At 35.6% G+C, this 18,782-nt stretch overlaps 2 protein-coding genes across 3 annotated transcripts; both read left to right on the top strand.

The window, feature by feature from the left end:
• Positions 1 to 2,244: 2,244 nt before the first annotated feature.
• On the top strand, positions 2,245 to 5,710 carry LOC146167455 (uncharacterized). The gene is made up of 4 exons (XM_083383085.1): positions 2,245 to 2,402; positions 2,501 to 2,590; positions 3,413 to 3,519; positions 5,004 to 5,710. Exons 1-4 carry the CDS (start codon positions 2,348 to 2,350, stop codon positions 5,199 to 5,201), a joined length of 450 nt encoding a protein of 149 aa, XP_083239211.1. The 5' UTR covers positions 2,245 to 2,347; the 3' UTR covers positions 5,202 to 5,710.
• Positions 5,711 to 8,366: 2,656 nt separating this feature from the next.
• LOC146167454 (uncharacterized) lies at positions 8,367 to 17,640 on the top strand. Of its 2 annotated transcripts, none has more exons than XM_083383073.1 (4): positions 8,367 to 8,497; positions 8,600 to 8,689; positions 16,819 to 16,925; positions 17,250 to 17,640. In XM_083383073.1, the coding sequence occupies exons 1-4, from the start codon at positions 8,443 to 8,445 to the stop codon at positions 17,445 to 17,447; spliced, it is 450 nt and encodes a 149-aa protein (XP_083239199.1). In that variant the 5' UTR covers positions 8,367 to 8,442; the 3' UTR covers positions 17,448 to 17,640. The 2 variants fall into 2 exon arrangements, with proteins under 2 accessions (XP_083239199.1, XP_083239194.1); XM_083383068.1 differs by having other exon boundaries at positions 16,816 to 16,925.
• The last annotated feature ends 1,142 nt before the right edge of the window (positions 17,641 to 18,782 follow it).

Genomic DNA, 18,782 nt, shown 5'->3' with positions numbered 1-18,782 from the left:
ATAGCTGATGATCTATATGTCAGCCTGGTGTTTTGGAAGATAGGGCGCTGCAATTCAGTTTTGTGGCCTCAGCGTGTCAATAACAAATTACTCTGTCTGGAGGGTTTAATACGCTATTTCTTCCGCACATACCAGTCACGTAGTTAGAGTTGCAAACTGCGGAAGTTTCGCTCATATCAAAAGTTGCACAAAGTATAGGCGCGAGTTTTTGGTTGTACACTTGTTTGGCAAGCAGTGGCATGGTTGGCCTGTTAAGGTAAAAAAACGTGGATAGGAATCGTATTATTCAGCATTTAGATAGTAATTAAACTATCACGTTTATTAATAGTCTAGACTTCACAAACGAGTTGTACCATTATAGCTGAGAGAGTCATGTTATTAACGCTTAAAACATTAGAGAAATACAGCAGAAGTGCTGTTTAGAATTGATCATCTTATTACGATTTACATTTTACAACACAAAACATGGAATAGGTGGAATTAAAAGCAATGCCTCTGCAGATAAGATAAGAAAACCGCTTAGGCCGATTTTCTGAAATAACAGAAAGACCAGAATAACTGTAACATTAGATTGGTTAATGCAGTATATACAAAATATGCGTTTGAGCATGCGTATTGCGTGTGTTTAGTTTACGGTACGCAGATTAATATGTGGTTTGTTTGTGTAGCAGTGTTATCATTTGCGAACATGTAGTTTTGTAGTAACTAGTATTCCAGTTATGTTTTACCTGTAACAGTGCAAAGGAAATATGTAGGCTAGTCGTCAAGCAATTACTGTACAAGTCAAAGAAATACATCAGTAGGCTGAGGCAATAGTGTTTGACTTGGCATAACTAGTCAAAACTTTGTAGGAGGGGCCTTTGCAGAAGTTGCGTTTTTATATGTTGTCTTGGTGGCAAATAGAGTTTGTAGTTTATTACAGGGTCCACTAAATAGTTTTTTGAAGGGCTGGGTAACTCTAAGCATTGACAAACACCGGGTGTAAAGAAATTCTTATCATTACACGAAGAAAATATAAATAACTAGTTGATCAAAAGTCTAATCGCTTTATGAAATTGTCGTCCAAAAACTGATTACCATTTAGTTTGAAATTGCTTGCGACATTTTTCAACTGTATTATATCTTTATCGGGCTTTTAAAGTTAACCTAGCGGCCTGGGTAATCGCATAGGTTCAGCTCGTGTCTTATGTTTACTTTTGATAGTTGTATATCTCAAATGGACAAATGCATTAAACACTAGTAATACAAATTTGCTGTTTTTATTTATTGGTGATTTATTGTTATCCAATTTACTATACTTAAAATATGCCAAGTCTGTGTTTTTGCCATTTTTTCTGCTCGGCATTTTAACTACACTGTTTAGCCTACTCAGATTTTTTTTAATTATTGTTATTTTTAAAAGGCATTTTACATAGATGTTTGCATTTTTAAATGTTATAGGCTACGTATCAACTAAGCGGGACAACAAAACTCAGAATTACATAATTCATATTAACGAGTTTTGATTTTATATACAGGAATAAGTTATTTGTGCTCCACCAGTCGTAAAAGTTTGTCAAAAATGTAGTTTTAGAAAAATTGGTCAGAATTTCAACATTTTTTGACAAAAAATATTTCGGACTATTCACTTTTATTCCTAACTAAGTACGTAAAAATACCCGAGAATTCTAATGATCCATCCAAACAAAAATCCAGAATCCTCCATTGGTTGTTAATCTATCTTAAAAAACTGTTATAAACAAAATATCAACCTGTATTGGAAAAAATTGTAGTATCTTGTACAGCGCACAGGGCGGAAGGAGTAAGTTTCCGAAAATATAAGAGGTTGGCGATGATTCAAAACCACCTGATGAATTTTACATGAAATTACGCGCATCAAGTAACAACCGCATGCACTTTCAATTCTGACGAGTAGGTGCGTTGCACAATTGAATTTAAAGTCGAATCGGAAAAACGCTTGATCTAAATTGAGTTATACACAGGGATCCAATCATAAGATATTGTATTGTCAGAATGTGCTTTTGCGCTATTATGACTGGATGACTGAAGATTGAGCAGTATGTTTTATGGTCACCCTAATGTAATATAGGGTTGTTATACTAGAACAAAATTGTTTCCTATATTTGTTCACGTTGTTTGCAGTTTTGTGTTTCCCTTTTTTCCGGAAGGGCATCACGTTAGCACATAACAAAAATACAGGCACGGTGGGGTTAATGCATAATTAAATTGTTTACCGCTGCGCAAGTATCGGAACGGGCTATTGTTAGCTTGTATAGGAATTAAGCGTCGTTTAATTTTGCTGGTTTAAAGGTAAACAAGTAAAGATTTTTAGGTTTTGAAAATTAAAATGAAAGTTCTTATTGCTGTCGATGGTAGCGAACACGCCGAAAGGACATTTGACTGTAAGTATAATAATATAACTGGTTTAAAAATATAAACATTGTTTTAAACATATCTTATATACATTGTTTTGTATTAAGCTAGTTATTTTTCGTTTCAGGGTATTTTGATAATATTCACCAAAACGCCAACGAAATCGTCGTTTTTAGCCATGCTGCTAAACCAGAACTGCCAGCGTCCTTTTTAGGCGGTGAGTATAACAAAAAAATATGATTGTGTCCTTCCAGAAAACGTTTTAGTTGTTGCTTGAAACTTTGGCCTTATATAAATATTAATTGAGTTTACGTAACAATTGGATATTGGGTGGGGAACACACAATAAAAATAAAAAGCAACAATACCATAGTATTAAGACCGAACGACATAATAAAGACAAATACGTAAAAATATTCCGTACAGTACATAATAAGATTGAAATCGTCTGAACAAGACCAAAATCTGACGAAATACGTCCAAATTCATTGAAATTAGGACTAAAGCTAAAATTATGTAAGTGTTGTTTAGGTCTGATTTTGACCATTTAGGTCCTATTACGACTTATTTAGGACTTATTCCGATTTAGACTGCAGTACGACTAATAGCTATTAGTCGTATTTTGGTCTTATTGTTAACTGCGTTATATTGCGACGTTGCTGCTGTTCTTATCTCGATCTTGTGGCTGGAGTCCATTGGGTAATACACGCCATATAAAATATCTTTTATAATGTAAATTCTCGCTTGTACCTCGCTTTTATCTGCAGTTCGTAAAACTTGAAGTTTGTGGAATAACTTTTTAATTCTTGTATAAAACGCATAATTTAATCTATCTGTTGTGGATTTCGGGACCTTTACTGGTATAGTTCCATATCCCACGTTTAGAAAATATTACTAGAGGAGTTAACAAATTGTCAAAGATTACAATTGCGGGTTAATTAGTGACTTTGCGGGTCTCCAGACTTTTAGAAGGAAAACTCAGTTGCTTTCAGATTCCATTAAATTAAATGGTGTTCAGTAAAATGTCATATTGCCCACAGGTGCAACAGTAATGATATCTGAGGATTTACAACGAGCGATTAACAATCACAGCGACAAAGTCAAGGAGCTAGAAGATAAGTTCCAGAAAAAGGCAATGGGAAAGAGAGTAAGTTTTAATTTTGCAACACCGTATGTTTTTTCTTTTTTTTTATTGATTAAATAAGGGACATTTGTTTAATTTGTTATAACTAATAATGCACTACTATTAAAACAGGAATGCCTAGTTTGGGAGCCGTACAGAGTATTTAGAAGGTCGAGTAGACCCACATTTACTTTGTTTCAACAGATGCGCAGAAAAGCAGCTAACTGTATTGTTTTTCTCATCTGAATAAAACGATAATGGTCGCGTAAAGTTTAAGCAGTAAGGGTTCGCAGACTGAAGATTTTGAAAAACCACGCAGGATTAAAGCCATACTTAAAATCTTTCCGATAATTTTGGTAAATCCCTTGGTAAAATTGTGGGTTTTATAAAATATTAGGCCTTGAGGTCACCCTTGTGGCCGTTGGTATTAAAAAGGTTCGCCATTCCCCGGGCTAGATTGTTTTTAGATAAGTCGATTGATTGCGGTTGATCTTTCCGTATCTCCGCGGCTTTGATCGATACTGGGCCATTTTCACTACGGCCAGTATCTGTTTGACAACCAATGTGGCCGATGTATTACAAATTTGTGACACCCATTAAGTGCTGGTTCCAAAATATAAGGATATTAATATTACTTTTTTGAGATGTTATTATGTGCTGCCCTTTTAAATCGAAAAAATATGTGATTTAGCGGTCCTTAATATGTATTTACCAAAACGGAGCAATTAAATAATTTAGGCTATGGTTTTGACAATAATCATATGACAATCGTTTGCATAACGCCCCAAGCCACAGAGGAGGCTTTGCTTGTTTAGCCTATATTTGCAATTGTAATATGAATGCACAATATTTAAAACAGGTTCCTCTGGCAATATATATTATTATTATATTTTCTACCAACGTTTCGGCTTACTAACGTTGGTAGAAAATAATATATATTGCCAGAGGAACCTGTTTTAAATATACTATGCCTGGTAGCAACAGCATATTTATGAATGCACAATGTTATACCAGTCTTATGTTGTCTATTTAATAATAGAAAATCACTTTCACAACTTGGCAGCAGGTTTCTGCTTGTTGGCAGCAGGTTTTCTGCTTGTTGATCACTTTTCCGGTAATCTGACACCAAAAAGGCTATAGGGACCAGTGTTTCGCAAGGATGCCGATATTATAGACAAGTGATTTTATTTTGGTCGGGCTACACTAAAAAAATCCAAGCTATTTCGTGGCGGCACGCTTTTAACAGAACAACAATAGAGTAGTTTTACAATCGCCCTTCACATACGACAAGCGATATATAAATCTTTCAAAATTATTAATTTGTAATGAATAGTGCGTATTTAGGTCCAAAATGCCTGCGTTTATGCCTATTGGTGATATACAAATACTATCTTTTTTCCGAAGTTACAAAAAGTTTCGCGGCACACTTAACAATGTCTCGAGGCACATTAGTTTGCTGCGGCACACAGTTTGGGAATCACTCTTTTAGACTGTTGAGTTTGTTTTAGTGTTTGGTGGAGGTGATTGTTGCCACCGAAGACGGTAACGCCGGCCACGCCATCGTCAAAATGGCCGAGAAGTGCGGCGCCGACTTGATCGTCACCGGGAGCAGAGGAATGGGGAAATTTCGCCGTACCATTTTAGGATCTGTTAGCGATTACGTGCTTCACCATTCAAACAGGCCTGTTCTCGTGTGTCATTTGTAGGCATGGTGAATGTCAATGCTGGTTCAGCATTTTGACGTTTTTTTCTATACTCAGCAGTTTAATGAAGGCATTAACTTATTTTGTTTATGTTAAAGAGTTTGGCAACGGTTAACCCAGACACTTATTTGGTATCGAATTGATGTTATTTATCCGAACCCAAAATCAAAAGTCCATGAGATGTTTAAAACAGTTATGCTTTTATATTATATAGTTACTAGTGTGTGAACGAAGTAAAAAAAAAGTTAATACTAATAACAAGTGAATATTTATCAGCGTATACTATTGTTACGAACTTTTTATAGCGAGTAGCGGAATGTTTTATTCGAAAAAACATTGCGCTTGTCGGATATTTTTGTTTGCCGAAAACTCTAAAAAATTATATGCTGACACTTTTGAATTTAAATTATTCTGTAAGTTTCTTTTTTGTATGATTTTTGTGCTTCATTTCGATTGGATACACAAAGAAATACATTTCTATAATCAAAAAAGTCAAGAGGCATTTTTTGTGACCTTTTGGTATAGGAAAGCATGTTAGTGTAAAACGTTTAACAATAATAGCAAAGTAATGTCCAAAAATGGTGTCAGTTTCCAAAAAAGGTTTTTAATCATACTTCTTAATCATTGTTAAGATAATCGTTTGGACCAGACGTAGAACCTGAGTTCCGGCGCCATCTAATTACATCAAAAATTTATGAATAAGAAACCCGTTTTTTAACTTGATCGATAATGCAACACTATACAAATAAAAAACGCGTTTTATGTTTAATCCTTAAAAAGATTCGCACAATCACGAAGGATTTAATGTTTTTGTTTAAGAGGAGAATATGAAATTTTACAGATGATGTCACAAAACCAAAATGTCATCATAAGGTAACGTTATAAAGCAAGTAAGAAATCTGCTGCTATCAGTGAGATTTCTACGCAAATTGCCGTGGAATGGCAATAAACACTAATTCAAAGGAAACAGTGGCAAAGAGTTTAAAGCATTTATTGGAAGTGACTTTTAACTTAGAATGAGGCATGACGCCTTGATTGGGTCTTGGGCACACAAAAGATTTGACCTTAACTTGATATAAGGCCTATAGCATTTATCAAGATATTTTTTGCAGACAATAAAGTTGTAGGGCCATTGACCACATAGCTGTATAGCTGTAGCACGTAAAAAGATTTCGCAACCCTCGAAGTATAAAGTGGCTGTATTTGGGCTCCCATTAGCCGCTATTGTGGCGCAAGACGCTGCGACAATCTTTGCTATAGCATAGTCGTAGATAGTGAATATAGCACAAAGGCCAAATGCTCTACTACTTTCACCCAAAAGGTATTTGCAGTAGTCAAGGTGATTTCTTTCCACTATTCCAGCGGTTGTCAACCCTTTATGAGTGAATTTGTTCCCTTTCTGTTCAAGTTTTAGAAATATACAACACGGAAGAAAACAGAGGAGCTATCTGAAGTTATGAAGAAAATCATACATTTAAATTTACATGACAAATAATTAAATTGTGATATGCTGGTATATAGTCCTTCGATAGCTCGGCTAGCACTAGAATTGTGGGTGCGGTCCTTTTGACCGTTTTGGATTTCCAATCGTTTATATCTCCGCATAGGTGGCTGTTTGAATATTGAAGCTTCCTGGATTTTTCTAAGTCTAGGTCACCTTTTGGTATGTAAATGTTTAGGGCATTAGAAAAACCACAGTATGAGATAGGAATCGATTTAACTTAAAGTTCCGTCAACGGTCATTTTGACCGTAAAGCAAACTCTTATTCCTCCACGATTAAAATCGCCTTAAACGATAGCTATTTGTTATGTTACTATTTTAAAAATACCTGTTTGATATTTTTACCTTATTTAAAAACTAATTGTTTTCAAATCAATTTTTTATCAATTTCACTGTTCATGTTAGTTGTTAAGAAAACAAACAAAAACAAATTCTTACGCAGCTATACAAACCAGGTTGAAAGCCAGCAATGCATGAATTCGTAAATATGGTTTATAACGTATATTTCAGAACATGGTGTTATAATGGAGCCTACAGCGTATCAATCTCACACCTACAAAGGTTTAGGTCGCTCAATAGTAAAGGAAGCTTATACAATGAAATAAATCTAATTTATTATGCTTTTTTTTTTTCTTCATTATACAAATGGTCATTTTGACCACTTGAGGTTATTCTAGGTGTGTTCACCACGCGGTAATTCTAGTGCTAGAGAAACCCTGCAACACTTAAAACGTCACTTCATCTGACTTGCTTTAATTTTGTATAGGTATAATGCGGCGAAAAGCAGGCGGCTAAATCGTATGACATAAACGACGATGTGAATAGCCTCCATCAATTTTACATGACTTTATACGGTTGAGAAACAAAACATTTTCTATGCTTGCACAGAAAGGCTTCTCGTAATAAGGTTGTTGAATTTGAAGCAGCAATTTACAAAAAAAACGATTTATAATTTATATGTGGTATTACTGTGATTTTGTACGTAACTATATAAACAGACCACTTGCGGCTGTATTTTGATGTATTTAGGTTGATGCACAGTTGTCATGTTAATAGTTTTTCATAGTCAGCGTTGGAAATTTGTGAGAAATTTGATAAAGCGACTTTACAAAGTTCTTCCAACAGTATGTTCGGCATCTTATGAATAATGTATCGGTGGTTTCGCGTTGATAAAAATGTTAAACAACTCTGGTGTCAAGTTAAGACGCGCTGATCGATAAGCCTTACAGCCTTTTTGTAATTTTTATAATGGCCTTATTAGTGGTTAATGTCACAATGTTGTGGAAAAAAATTAAATAACAAGATAAACAACACATCACCCGACTTTAAAAAATTTTCCCTAAAAATTTGACACTTTGGTTAACTTGGCGTTTCAAGTGTGAACGCCTTGGCGTTTCAGGTTCTAACGTATAGTAATTAAAAATGCCTTGTTTTGTTATAAAGATTTATATATATATCGTAACTTTGTGTAACATCCAGTGACAAACTGATTGCCCCACACTGCTGTTTTCGGCACTGTTGTTTTTTACAAGTTGCATATCTCAGTTAACGTTGTGGTTGCCGGATAGGCAACGTGTTAACATGGCAAGTTACAGGTGGTTCGGTGGAGTCTATACATCGGTAAATTGTTTGCTGTTATCAAAAGTACGCATGGGTTTAATTTTAGCAGGTGTAGGCCGATAACGTTGTTACACATTTTGCGATTTTTCAACCGACAGAGAGTTTTAAACTTTGATAAGTAAAATGAAAGTTCTAATTGCTGTTGATGGAAGCGACATTGCCGAAAGGACATTCGACTGTAAGTATAACGATCGTAACCGCTACTGTATTTAATATGATTTTTTCTGCTGATGCAAATATTCTATACCTCGGTTTAAGCCTAACTGATTTTTTTATTCAGGGTATTTTGATAACATTCACCAGAAGACCAATGAAATCGTTGTGTTTAGCCACGTTGCAAAACCCGAACTGCCAGCGTCCATTATTGGTGGTGAGTTATTTCAACGTTGTCATGAAAACCACACAAAACTAGTAAGCGTAGCACATTTGTTTAAAAATTAGCATGGAATTGGAATTGGAATGGGTAACAATTTAAAGAACATATTGTAACTAATAATGTTCTTTATTTCGTCAAAACAAGATTAACTTTCACTTTTAAAAAAATATTTATTAAACGAGTCCAATGATTACTGCAAAGTGTTCTTATGAAACCTAAACCCACAAGCGTTGAACATATGATTTAACCCACGTTAAATTAAAAAAAAACAATGATTCGCAAATTACTTATAAAAAATATACTTATGGCGCGAAGAGGTGCTACCCTATACACTAATCACCTCGCATCAAAATCACGTTTTTTGGCGAAAGTGTTGCATTTTTGACTCGTTTTCGTTTAAAGCCTAAATGCAACTATATTTTGAGTAAAGTTTCTATTTGTTTTAATTTTGGCGTTTAACTCTTTCTACATTAATGTTAAATTTTATGACACCCTGACGACATCACTTAAACACAGCTTTATTTCAAACGTTATTTTATTGCACACAATGTTATGATAAACCTATAAACTAAAGCGCAACGTTTGAGTTGTAACAAAAAAATGATATGAAATACAGTGAGAACAACATTTCGAAAAAAGAAAGAACTGTTTAGGGATTTTCAAGGCATATCTAGGAGAAAAAGAATAAATTTTGTACACGATATAAAGAGAAACCTGAGAATTGTAGATTAAAAGGCGGTAATTAACATATAAAAATGACAACGAGTCGGCAATCATAGTTTTGAAACTTGTGTAAAAAAGTGTCAGCAGTAACAAAAAAGAAAACAAACATTAAAAATGACAGTGTCAAATTGCAACGGCAAATATCAAAACCATAACCATCGCTGGAGAAAAAATAATCTAATCGCATTTGACTTGACGTCGTGAGTTGAGGATTAGTAAAAATTCGTTAAAGTTTTTGTAAAACGCAGTGTTTCCATATTTGCTTTAGTTGTGTTGTTTCCTTTTAATTGATCTTGCCATGACAGGATTCCGCAGCTTGTCAGGTTTCTTTTCCTTGGGACGCACGGGTGTCAGAGCTATTTTGTTGTTTTCGAACCGGTCGCTTTCATTTGGGATTCTTTGACGCAGGATCCTGCCATAACGCCGAAAAATAATATTGGAAGACGTTGTATCTTCAGGGACATCGGCGATTTTCGGTGGCTGGCATTTAAGCTCTTCTTTATTTGCTTCGGGTGGACTTGGTAAGGAACTGGGATTATTCTGGTACGTTGGAACACTTTCTACCTCGACCTTCTCTATTTCTCCCTGGCCGTTGTGACAGTTATCTTTCTTCTGCAGCAATTTCGTTGGCACCAAATGTGCATTAGTTTTTCCCGGAGAGCAGTTAGGGTGAAAAACCACAGGTATTTTTGGTGGTTTATGGGCGTTTTCTGTTGCATTGTTTGGCATGTCAAGATTGGATTTCCTTTCTTTGTTTTTCAGATTTGTTTCTCCAGCGTTCTCCGCGGAATCCTTCATAAATGTTGATATGCTGTCATTTAGTTCGATCTCCGATGCCGGTTGTTCTGTGGAATGTAACAAAAGTGGAGTTACAAATAAGAGCAAGCGTAGTGACTATGAGATAATGTTAATTTAAGCATGGTTGCGGGTTTAAAACTAAAGAGCTTCGACAAATTCTAAAGTGATTTCGTCATCCACGAGGCCCAATCCCTGATTATAAAAATCTCCTTAAAATAAAACATAGATGTTGCTCACCGGTCACCCTTGCTGAGTTGTGATTGTGAGATCGCATTGAACGTTTCTTGGGCGATGCGTGAGCAACACGCGGTTGAAGGATATTACTAAACAGCGAATCTGTGATACATATAGATTATAGAATTGCTTTCAAACGCTACGTTTTTATTGTTAATACAACACTTGGTTGATATCGCGCAACGCATACTGTGTTAAGATATTTAAATTCTTTGGTAACTCGTAAAAAAGTAGGCACTTACCTCTCAAAGTTGGGCAACCTTGGCGAGAACGCGCAAAATGTTCCTTGATCTTTTTTGGCGAGAACGCGCAAAATGTTCCTTGAAGATTAAGAGCAGGCTGCAGAGCGTCGGTTCGTTCTGTCAGAAAAAAGTTTGGCGCTGTCCTTGCAAAGTAACAGTTTTACAAAAGGTTTTTGTTAACGAAATTTAAAATACAATGTTTTGAAGCTTACCAGGATCTACGATTTTTCCTATATCTTTTAGCTTTCGCATGTCCACGGCTTTTAAATTCTGTAAAGAAATAAAAAAGGTAACAACGATATTGACTACTAGTAATAAAGATAAAAAAAAACAGCTTACTTTTAACAACTTTGATTGGCTAGCAATTCTTTCTTTTTTATTAATTTCAACATCAAGGTGCTTTTTGTGGCAGACAGGTTGCTTGTTTGTAATATTTGTATTTGTGCGTTTTTGCAATTTGTTGAGTTTAGCGTTCTGTTTGGAATAACAGTTTATATAAACGGTAAACAAACACACGTATTGCAACGGAAAATAAATAATTTCAGGAAACTTCACACTTTTCAGTGTTAAACAGTTATTTAATAAAATGTAATTTAATATATCTTTACCTTATTTAAGTTAGAATTTTCAGGTAAAATTCGGCCAGATTCGCATGAACACTTTAACACATGTCTTTCTTGGGCTAATTGCTCCAGACCCACTTGTATTTCTTTCTTCGAGTAGATGAATACTTCTGAATTTTTCTGTTCGAAAGAATTTTTCGAACCTAAACAAAGAAATAAAGAAACCAAGACTGTTAAAAGTCCAAATAGAAACAATGATATTTTTAGGCAATAGATCAGGGGTTCCTAAACCTTTTTTACTGCGGACCCATACAATTTTTTTGACGTCGCGCCGACTACGATCAGCAAAAATTTTCAAAAAATGACGTCATGAATTGACGGCACAATACAAATAAACTTCATAAATCTGTTGATTTTGGTCTAAAAATTGTGGAAGTGGCATTGAGTCTAAATACAGTCAGTGCAAAACCGTTTTGTTTTTAATTAAACTGCTCTCTTTGAAAAAAAAAATGATTACTTTTTAAATATACACTAATATTTCAATTAGGCTTTCATGGACCCCCTAAAACGAATTTACTGACTCCCACGAGGTCCGTTGACCCCAGTTTAAGAACCCCGGAATTAAATGCATCATTAATATATGCAGATAAAAATAGCTAAAACGCGTACACGCAAACTATGGATTGCTGTTATTGTTTCATGTGTTTAGGTTTAGTAAATTTTTATAGGTTCTTACCTTTATACTTTGGGTTCGGATGGTTCTTTATGTCGAGGTTTTTAGATATGGAAAGTACTTCGTTTTGGATTTTTTCTCCACCCGAACAATTGTTTTTCTTCTTCGAAATATTTTCGGCTTTACCTACAAGTAACAACGTGTTAAGTCTGCTGATGCGATTCAGCCTAGGGATACTTATCTGTTCCAAGAGGTTTGTAAAAACCACAAGACAGTGCGAGACAAAACAATCTAAGACAAATGAAAAGAATGATTTAGAATCTGTCGATCTGACTGGCATTTGCTCGTCAACAACAGATTACCAGTAGTTGAGTCAACAGATAATTGAAAGACAAATCTGACAAAACAAACAATAAACGTTAATTGTATCACCTAACTTAAAAAAAGGCTTAGACATGTTTTTAAGAAATTGTCTGCAAAACACTCAAAAAGGTAATTATACATAACTGACTCTGTATCTAGCGTCAAAACAACTGTGTATTACTGTTAAAGCACAAGCTGTTATAATATATTTACTGAACGCTTACCTGTTGGTAAGTAAAGCTTCTCATCTGTGATATGTGCCTCCTTTTTGGTTTTGCAAATATCCATTTGATCGTTTTGGTATCCCGGGTTGCACGCTTCTCTTTGACCCTTTATTTAAATTTAAAATGAAACAAGAAATAACAATTGTTGTACCTTAACTAAACATTGTTAGTTTAAAATCAATAAATAAATACTACCGGTACCTGAAATTGTGTCTTTGTTAGAAGATCGTTTGAAGCATCGTCACCGTGACTTGGGTTATACAGTTTTTCTTGTCTGGTCACATTTTTAGATAACACATCTTCAATACTGTCTGTATACTTTCCTTGAACATAAAATCCGAGGATGTTTTGTCGAACAAAGGCAAATTTTTCTTCCTTCTCGTAATCTTTTTTGCGTTGCTCACAGTATGTTTTGTTTGGATTTTTCAAGTTCAAGGATTTTTCAGCAAGATCAACTGTGTTGCAATAGATCAAGCAATGCTCAAATAAGCCTCTGGGCTTTATGTCGCTCTCGAGAAATGCTGCCCATTCATTTAGCATCGGCAAATCAGTGATAACTCGCTCCACACAGCGGATTCCGAGAGTCAGGTCTTCCACATCCGGAGACCAAACCCAAGGTTCTTTGAGGGCTTCGATATTAGGATTGTGCTTCCTTTCATAATGGTCGGGGTGAAAAACAGCTATACGCAACTCGTTTGCTTCGAATCTCCAGACTTCGTTGACGTTCATTCCTCCGGTGTCTTTCCGCGGAAGCCTGATCAAGATTCCTGCATCTCGCAAGTCTTCTGACTTGTTTCCACTATTGAGGAGAAATCGTCGACGGTCATCCAGCAACTTCTTTCGCTGCCACAGATAATTGCGCACGAAGGTCGATTGGAATTTGTAAACTGCAAAAACATTTTTTTATTTAAAACACTTTTCGGTTAAAGAACTTGCCGGATTAATTTTCGTGTAACTTACCTGAATTGCCGGAAATGTTACGAAGACACTGTGTATTTGAAGGCAATACCTAAAACACAAAGTGTAAGATAAGAAATATATTTAGACAACATTGTTCATTCTTGTAAAAACTTACCTTTGATTGTGAGTTGTTTTGCGCCAACCACTGATCATTAACCACTTCGTAAATTGTTGGTCTGAGTTTTGAACTTCTTTCCAACATCCGATTAAGTAACGCTTTGCAATCTGGAATTAGAACACTATTTACAATCAAGTAAACAAATGTGCATTGAATATTTTACTTTACTTACCAAATGATAGACCTTCTCTGAAAGGCAGCGTTTGGCCTTCGGAATCTATAATCTTCTTATAAACTTCCTTTGAAGTTTTGCCCTCAAACGGCAAATACCCGTTTGTTAATTTGAAAAGAATAACACCACTAAAAAAGAAATGCAATAGGGTAACATAGTTGCTGTAATACTGTCACTTTTTTAGGTTTATTATACGTACATGCTCCATATGTCAGCTTTAAATGGGTTGTAGGGCGTTTTACGTCCATTTGTAACCTCAGGCGCCACGAAGCCACGTGTGCCGCAATGCGTATGGGTAAGTAAGTCTTGCGGAATTTTATGCTTGGTTGAAGCATCAACAGATAAACCAAGGTCACATACTTTCACTTGTCCTTCGCCCGTGATTAGTATATTCTCCAGCTTCAAATCTCTACATATACGTTGGTCGTTGGTACAGATTGTTTTCGGATAAAATATTTATGAAAAAAAATTGAAAAAACTACGTAACCGTAATATGGACTAATTTTCTAATTTAAACTTTGTTTTGCTCCTAGAATCTTACAAAAAACATACAATACTAACCTGTGTGCGATGTTGCTCGAGTGTAGTTGTTGGACTCCCTTCGCAATTCCGCAAAAATAATGCCTGGCAACTTCTTCTTCTAAATAACTTTTTACCTTTGGTTGTTGGGAAATTTTCTCTTTAAAAGTTTTTCGAAGGTCGCCCTTGGCCGCAAACTCCATTACCATGAATATTCGCTTGCAAGATACGAATACATCCAGTAGGTTTACCTGAAAATGTACAGGATTAAGATAAGAGTAACAGGTTGATAACTTTTTTACCAAAGTTTACTGACGATATTGGGAAGCCCAAAGCACTTGTTGCAGTTAGCTATTTCAACTGGTAAGCATTTCCATAAGTTTGAAATAGACCCAACTCCGACGTCCGCATAGCAAATCTTGATTGCAACCTTAATGAAATATAACAATCGATAGATTAATAAACAGGTTTGCCACGGATGCAAATCTCACAATGTTTTTAGGGTATTGTGGCTGTGTTTTGTCTAGCGACAAGAAAAACTGTTTCAAAGTGTTTATGACGTTGTTATGTTTTTGTTTTAAGTACGAGTGACAGTAAAGAAAAGTGGCTTATTGAAAACATTTGAATATCAGCTTTATAGATCACTAAAAAGTCACAGTGACTTCAATGTATTTTCACGCAATATATTGAAAGTTAGCCATAAGGTCACCTCTTAGCGTTACCATAGCAATGAAAAAGTGTTTAAAAATGGAAATTTAAAGACTTGACACTACGACAACACTATATAAAAAGTCTTTTTTAAACATTATAGTAAACATATTGCGGTAAGCCGCTCGTCATAGTCATAAATGACATTTTCGAACACTTTTTTAAGCGTTTTTATGACACTAAGAATGAACCCACCTAAATACAGTTAACTAGCTGTCAACTATGTTTAAAACTAAAATTAATTTTAACCTCAAGTTGCTTGTTTTCCTTTTGAACCAACTTCAACTTCTCCGTGGATCTGATCTTTTCAGTAGAAGGTCGGGCCAAAAATACTCTACCTGTGGCTCCGCCTCCTAAGTATTTGTCGACCACATTGTAACCATGATTAGCACAGATGCTCTTTTCCTTCTGTAGAAGAAACCTCGTTACCTGTAAATTCATTATTATCGAACCAGATAGCAGACTGACACAGTAGAATCAAGAAATTCGCTTTTTCTCTGATAATATTCGCTTTTTTCAACAACTCTCTGTAGCAAGTACACCTCTCAGTACTCAAAATTCTCAAATTTATTTCCAAAAAAATGAGGCAAACTAAATTGTGTCTCTGTGATGAAACAATGGATATTATTCAATTTAAGCATTGTGACATTTTATGCAGTAAAATATGCTTTTAAACAAAGTTCATTGAAATTGATTTCTGTAGAGACTTTGGTTTTAACTGTTTTTAACCCTCACCGAATTAGGAGTTACGCAGCAATGTTGACGTTCATAAACTTGACTTTTGTTACGCCTAAACAAAAGTGGCCTGGATTTTTTATATTTATTCACAACTTTGCAAGTTCGATACTTCTCAAACTTTTAGCTTGCTCCACACTAAGAAGAAACAAATTTGCGGCACAGTTTTACAAAACCATACTATTAAAACTTAATGATAAGTCTAACTATACAAAGTAAGGTAGGTTAACACCATAATATTATCGGTTACTAAATTGATAGTGAGCATTCCGGTATCACATTCTTGCCGACATACAGTACACATTTGTTTTTGAAAGAGGTTATTTTCCAAAATGTCAAAAAAGTTCCGCGTTCTGCTTAAATCCTGACTCCTGAGGCACACAGTTTCAGAATACAGATAAAATTGCGCTTATCATGCACAATCCTTTAAGCTCTGTTTAAATCTTTCAAAATCACATAACTACTAAATAGCAAATCTTACTCATTTACGTTTTTTCGGCACTCTTTTACCATGCATGACTAAATAAAGTTTCCGGTTTGTCTTTGGTAAAGCATACGTGGAACAATTGACCCGAACAAAATGAAAGATAACAAATAAAATTTAAACAAATGTATGGTGGCTCAAATTGTGCAAGAGTACTGCCTTGACGGCAGGGTTGCGGAGAAAAAATATACCCCAGTCACGAGTCCGACTCCAGCCAAATGTTCAGATTTGGTCGATTCCCGACTCTATAGTCTATAGGCTACTTAACCAATTTACGTAACTAAAACAAGGTGGATCTCAGCCATACACTTATAAATAGTGTCATATAATTCATTCGCCAATAACACGTGGTTGGCAAACGTTTTACCACGCGCTATTCCACCTATACGATTTTACAATTTTTGGCCTTAATAGTTTCAAAAGTTGCTACTGCCCATGACGTCGGACCCGGAACACGGTTTGTTTTTCCTATTCAAGTCCAGAGTCCGACTCTGACTCCCAGCCCTGCTTGGGTACAAGTTGGTTACTTAGCGCACAAATTGGTTACTCGTCTAAAAAAATTCACGTTTTATGGAGTAGTTTTGTGACGTCCTGTGATTGACAGCAGGCGCTGCTGTTATGATGGCGGAAGAGGTACAACGGGCAATCTACGATCACGATCAGAAAATTAGGGATCTGGAAGAAAAGTTGGAGAAAAAATCGATGGGAAAAGGGGTAATTTCCTAATAAAGATGTCTAATGATGTCGCAGTGCACCTGCAAATTTATAAGTAGCCTATTGTAGGACAAATGTTGCGTTGGCGCAATTAGGCCTATGTAAAATTGTTCACAAACCTATTCCTAAAAGGTTATCTATCATTTGACATTCTTATAAGTTATTATATTGTATACATTTGTATAAACCTAAAGATAGGCATTTGTTATTATCTTTTATATGCAACAGGCTAGTATTTTTCTTTATTTGTTTCTTTGTACAATTGTCCAACACCGATATTAAAAAAGAATGACATTAAAAGGTGCTTTTCTGCTTTTTTTTCAGTGTTTGGTTGAGATTATAATTGCGACGGCAGACGGTAGCGCTGGCCAGGCCATCGTCCAAACGGCTGAAAAGTGTGGTGTTGACTTGGTTGTCACCGGGACCAGAGGCCTTGGCACAATTCGCCGAACCATCCTGGGATCTGTTAGCGATTATGTGCTTCACCATTCAAAGAAGCCTGTTCTCGTGTGCCATTTGTAAACATGGGTGTGAAAATTAGCGTTTAATGCAATTGCTGTATTCGGGATTTTGTATATAAGAATTACTGTGCAGGTGTTTAATTAGAGGTTGTATTAATTTTATGCACGAAATCGATTTACATCGTTATATCGGTGTTACTGAATGTACCACCTGTCCAATCTAAAACTACCAAATAAACAAACTGTGAAGTGTTCATACAGTTACTTTTTATGACGTCACGTTTAGATATAACTTTGTGACGTCACATGTTGACTAAACCCTGTGACGTCACGACATGATGTAACTATGTGACGTCACGTTATGACGTAACTTTGTGACGTCTTCTCGAAAAACTGTTAGGCCACCCCCAAACAAAATTTGTATAACAATCCTGTTCGTAAACTAGATAACAGAGAGGTTTGCATTTTAAGTGAAAATAAGCATCTAACAACATAACATTTTATCACCAAAGGGCCTTGCATATTGTTATGGCCAATTAAGAGCAAGTACAGAGCAAATGAGTTTTACTTTTAGAGAACTTATCGGAATCCAGCCATAAGACCGATATAATAAGAACAGCACCAAGGTCCGAATAAAACAAAATTCGGAATAAGGTCATAATAGGATCACTATACCTAATGGTATAAGTAGCCTAACGTCTAATAAATAAGTCCTAAATCAGTCAGAACCAGGCCTAAACAGCACATTAACTAACTGCAAACCATTACCCACTAATAACCACAAACAGGACCAAAAATTCGGTGCCTGACGGCGCCGGTCAGACTAGGGCGTTCAAACAAAGTCACCACAACGGCCGATGCCAGACTGATGGTCCCCGATCGTCCCATACCCTCAATCAACAGGTTCGGGCGTTATTTCGGCCATATAGCCCTTCTTCTGACGAATTTAGATTTTATTCCGATGAATTTCGGTCTTATTACGATTAATTTAGGCCCTATTTTCTGATGAATTAATTATGTCGTTGATCTTAATACTTGGGTTTTACAGCTTTTTCCACAGTATTAGGCCTAAGACCAACGACATAAAACAGCCAATATAGGCAGTAGGCTAATATCCAGTACAGCATAAGATCAAAATCGTCTTAATAAAACCTGAATCTTTCGGAATAAGGCCTAAATTCATAGGAATAAGGCCTACATTTATGGGTTAAAGTCGTAAATTCAACGAAATAAGGTTAAATTTATCGGAATAAGGCCTAAATTTATCGGAATAAAATTGCAAAAAACAAATAAGTTAACAAATAAGTTCAATTAAGGTATTGTGAAACATATATAAGCGATTTAAATTTATCGGGCACTAACCATTACAACTTCACAACCTTATGCAGCAGCTATT

This window comes from Ascidiella aspersa, chromosome 1 (genome assembly GCF_963924565.1).
Source record: "Ascidiella aspersa chromosome 1, kaAscAspe10.2, whole genome shotgun sequence".
NCBI lineage: Eukaryota > Metazoa > Chordata > Ascidiacea > Phlebobranchia > Ascidiidae > Ascidiella > Ascidiella aspersa.
The sequence above is the reverse complement of the archived record's forward strand: the minus strand, read 5'-3'. Positions and strand labels throughout refer to the sequence as shown.

What these genes read in the sequence shown, in the direction of transcription:
- LOC146167455 (XM_083383085.1), top strand. Translation starts at nt 2,348, where the DNA reads ATGAAAGTTCTTATTGCTGTCGATGGTAGCGAACACGCCGAAAGGACA. An exon ending in GCCAGCGTCCTTTTTAGGCG is followed by an intron (nt 2,591 to 3,412) that starts GTGAGTATAACA and finishes TATTGCCCACAG; the next exon opens with GTGCAACAGTAATGATATCT. An exon ending in AAAAGGCAATGGGAAAGAGA is followed by an intron (nt 3,520 to 5,003) that starts GTAAGTTTTAAT and finishes AGTTTGTTTTAG; the next exon opens with TGTTTGGTGGAGGTGATTGT.
- LOC146167454 (XM_083383068.1), top strand. Translation starts at nt 8,443, where the DNA reads ATGAAAGTTCTAATTGCTGTTGATGGAAGCGACATTGCCGAAAGGACA. An exon ending in TGCCGAAAGGACATTCGACT is followed by an intron (nt 8,498 to 8,599) that starts GTAAGTATAACG and finishes TTTTTTATTCAG; the next exon opens with GGTATTTTGATAACATTCAC. An exon ending in AAAAATCGATGGGAAAAGGG is followed by an intron (nt 16,926 to 17,249) that starts GTAATTTCCTAA and finishes CTTTTTTTTCAG; the next exon opens with TGTTTGGTTGAGATTATAAT.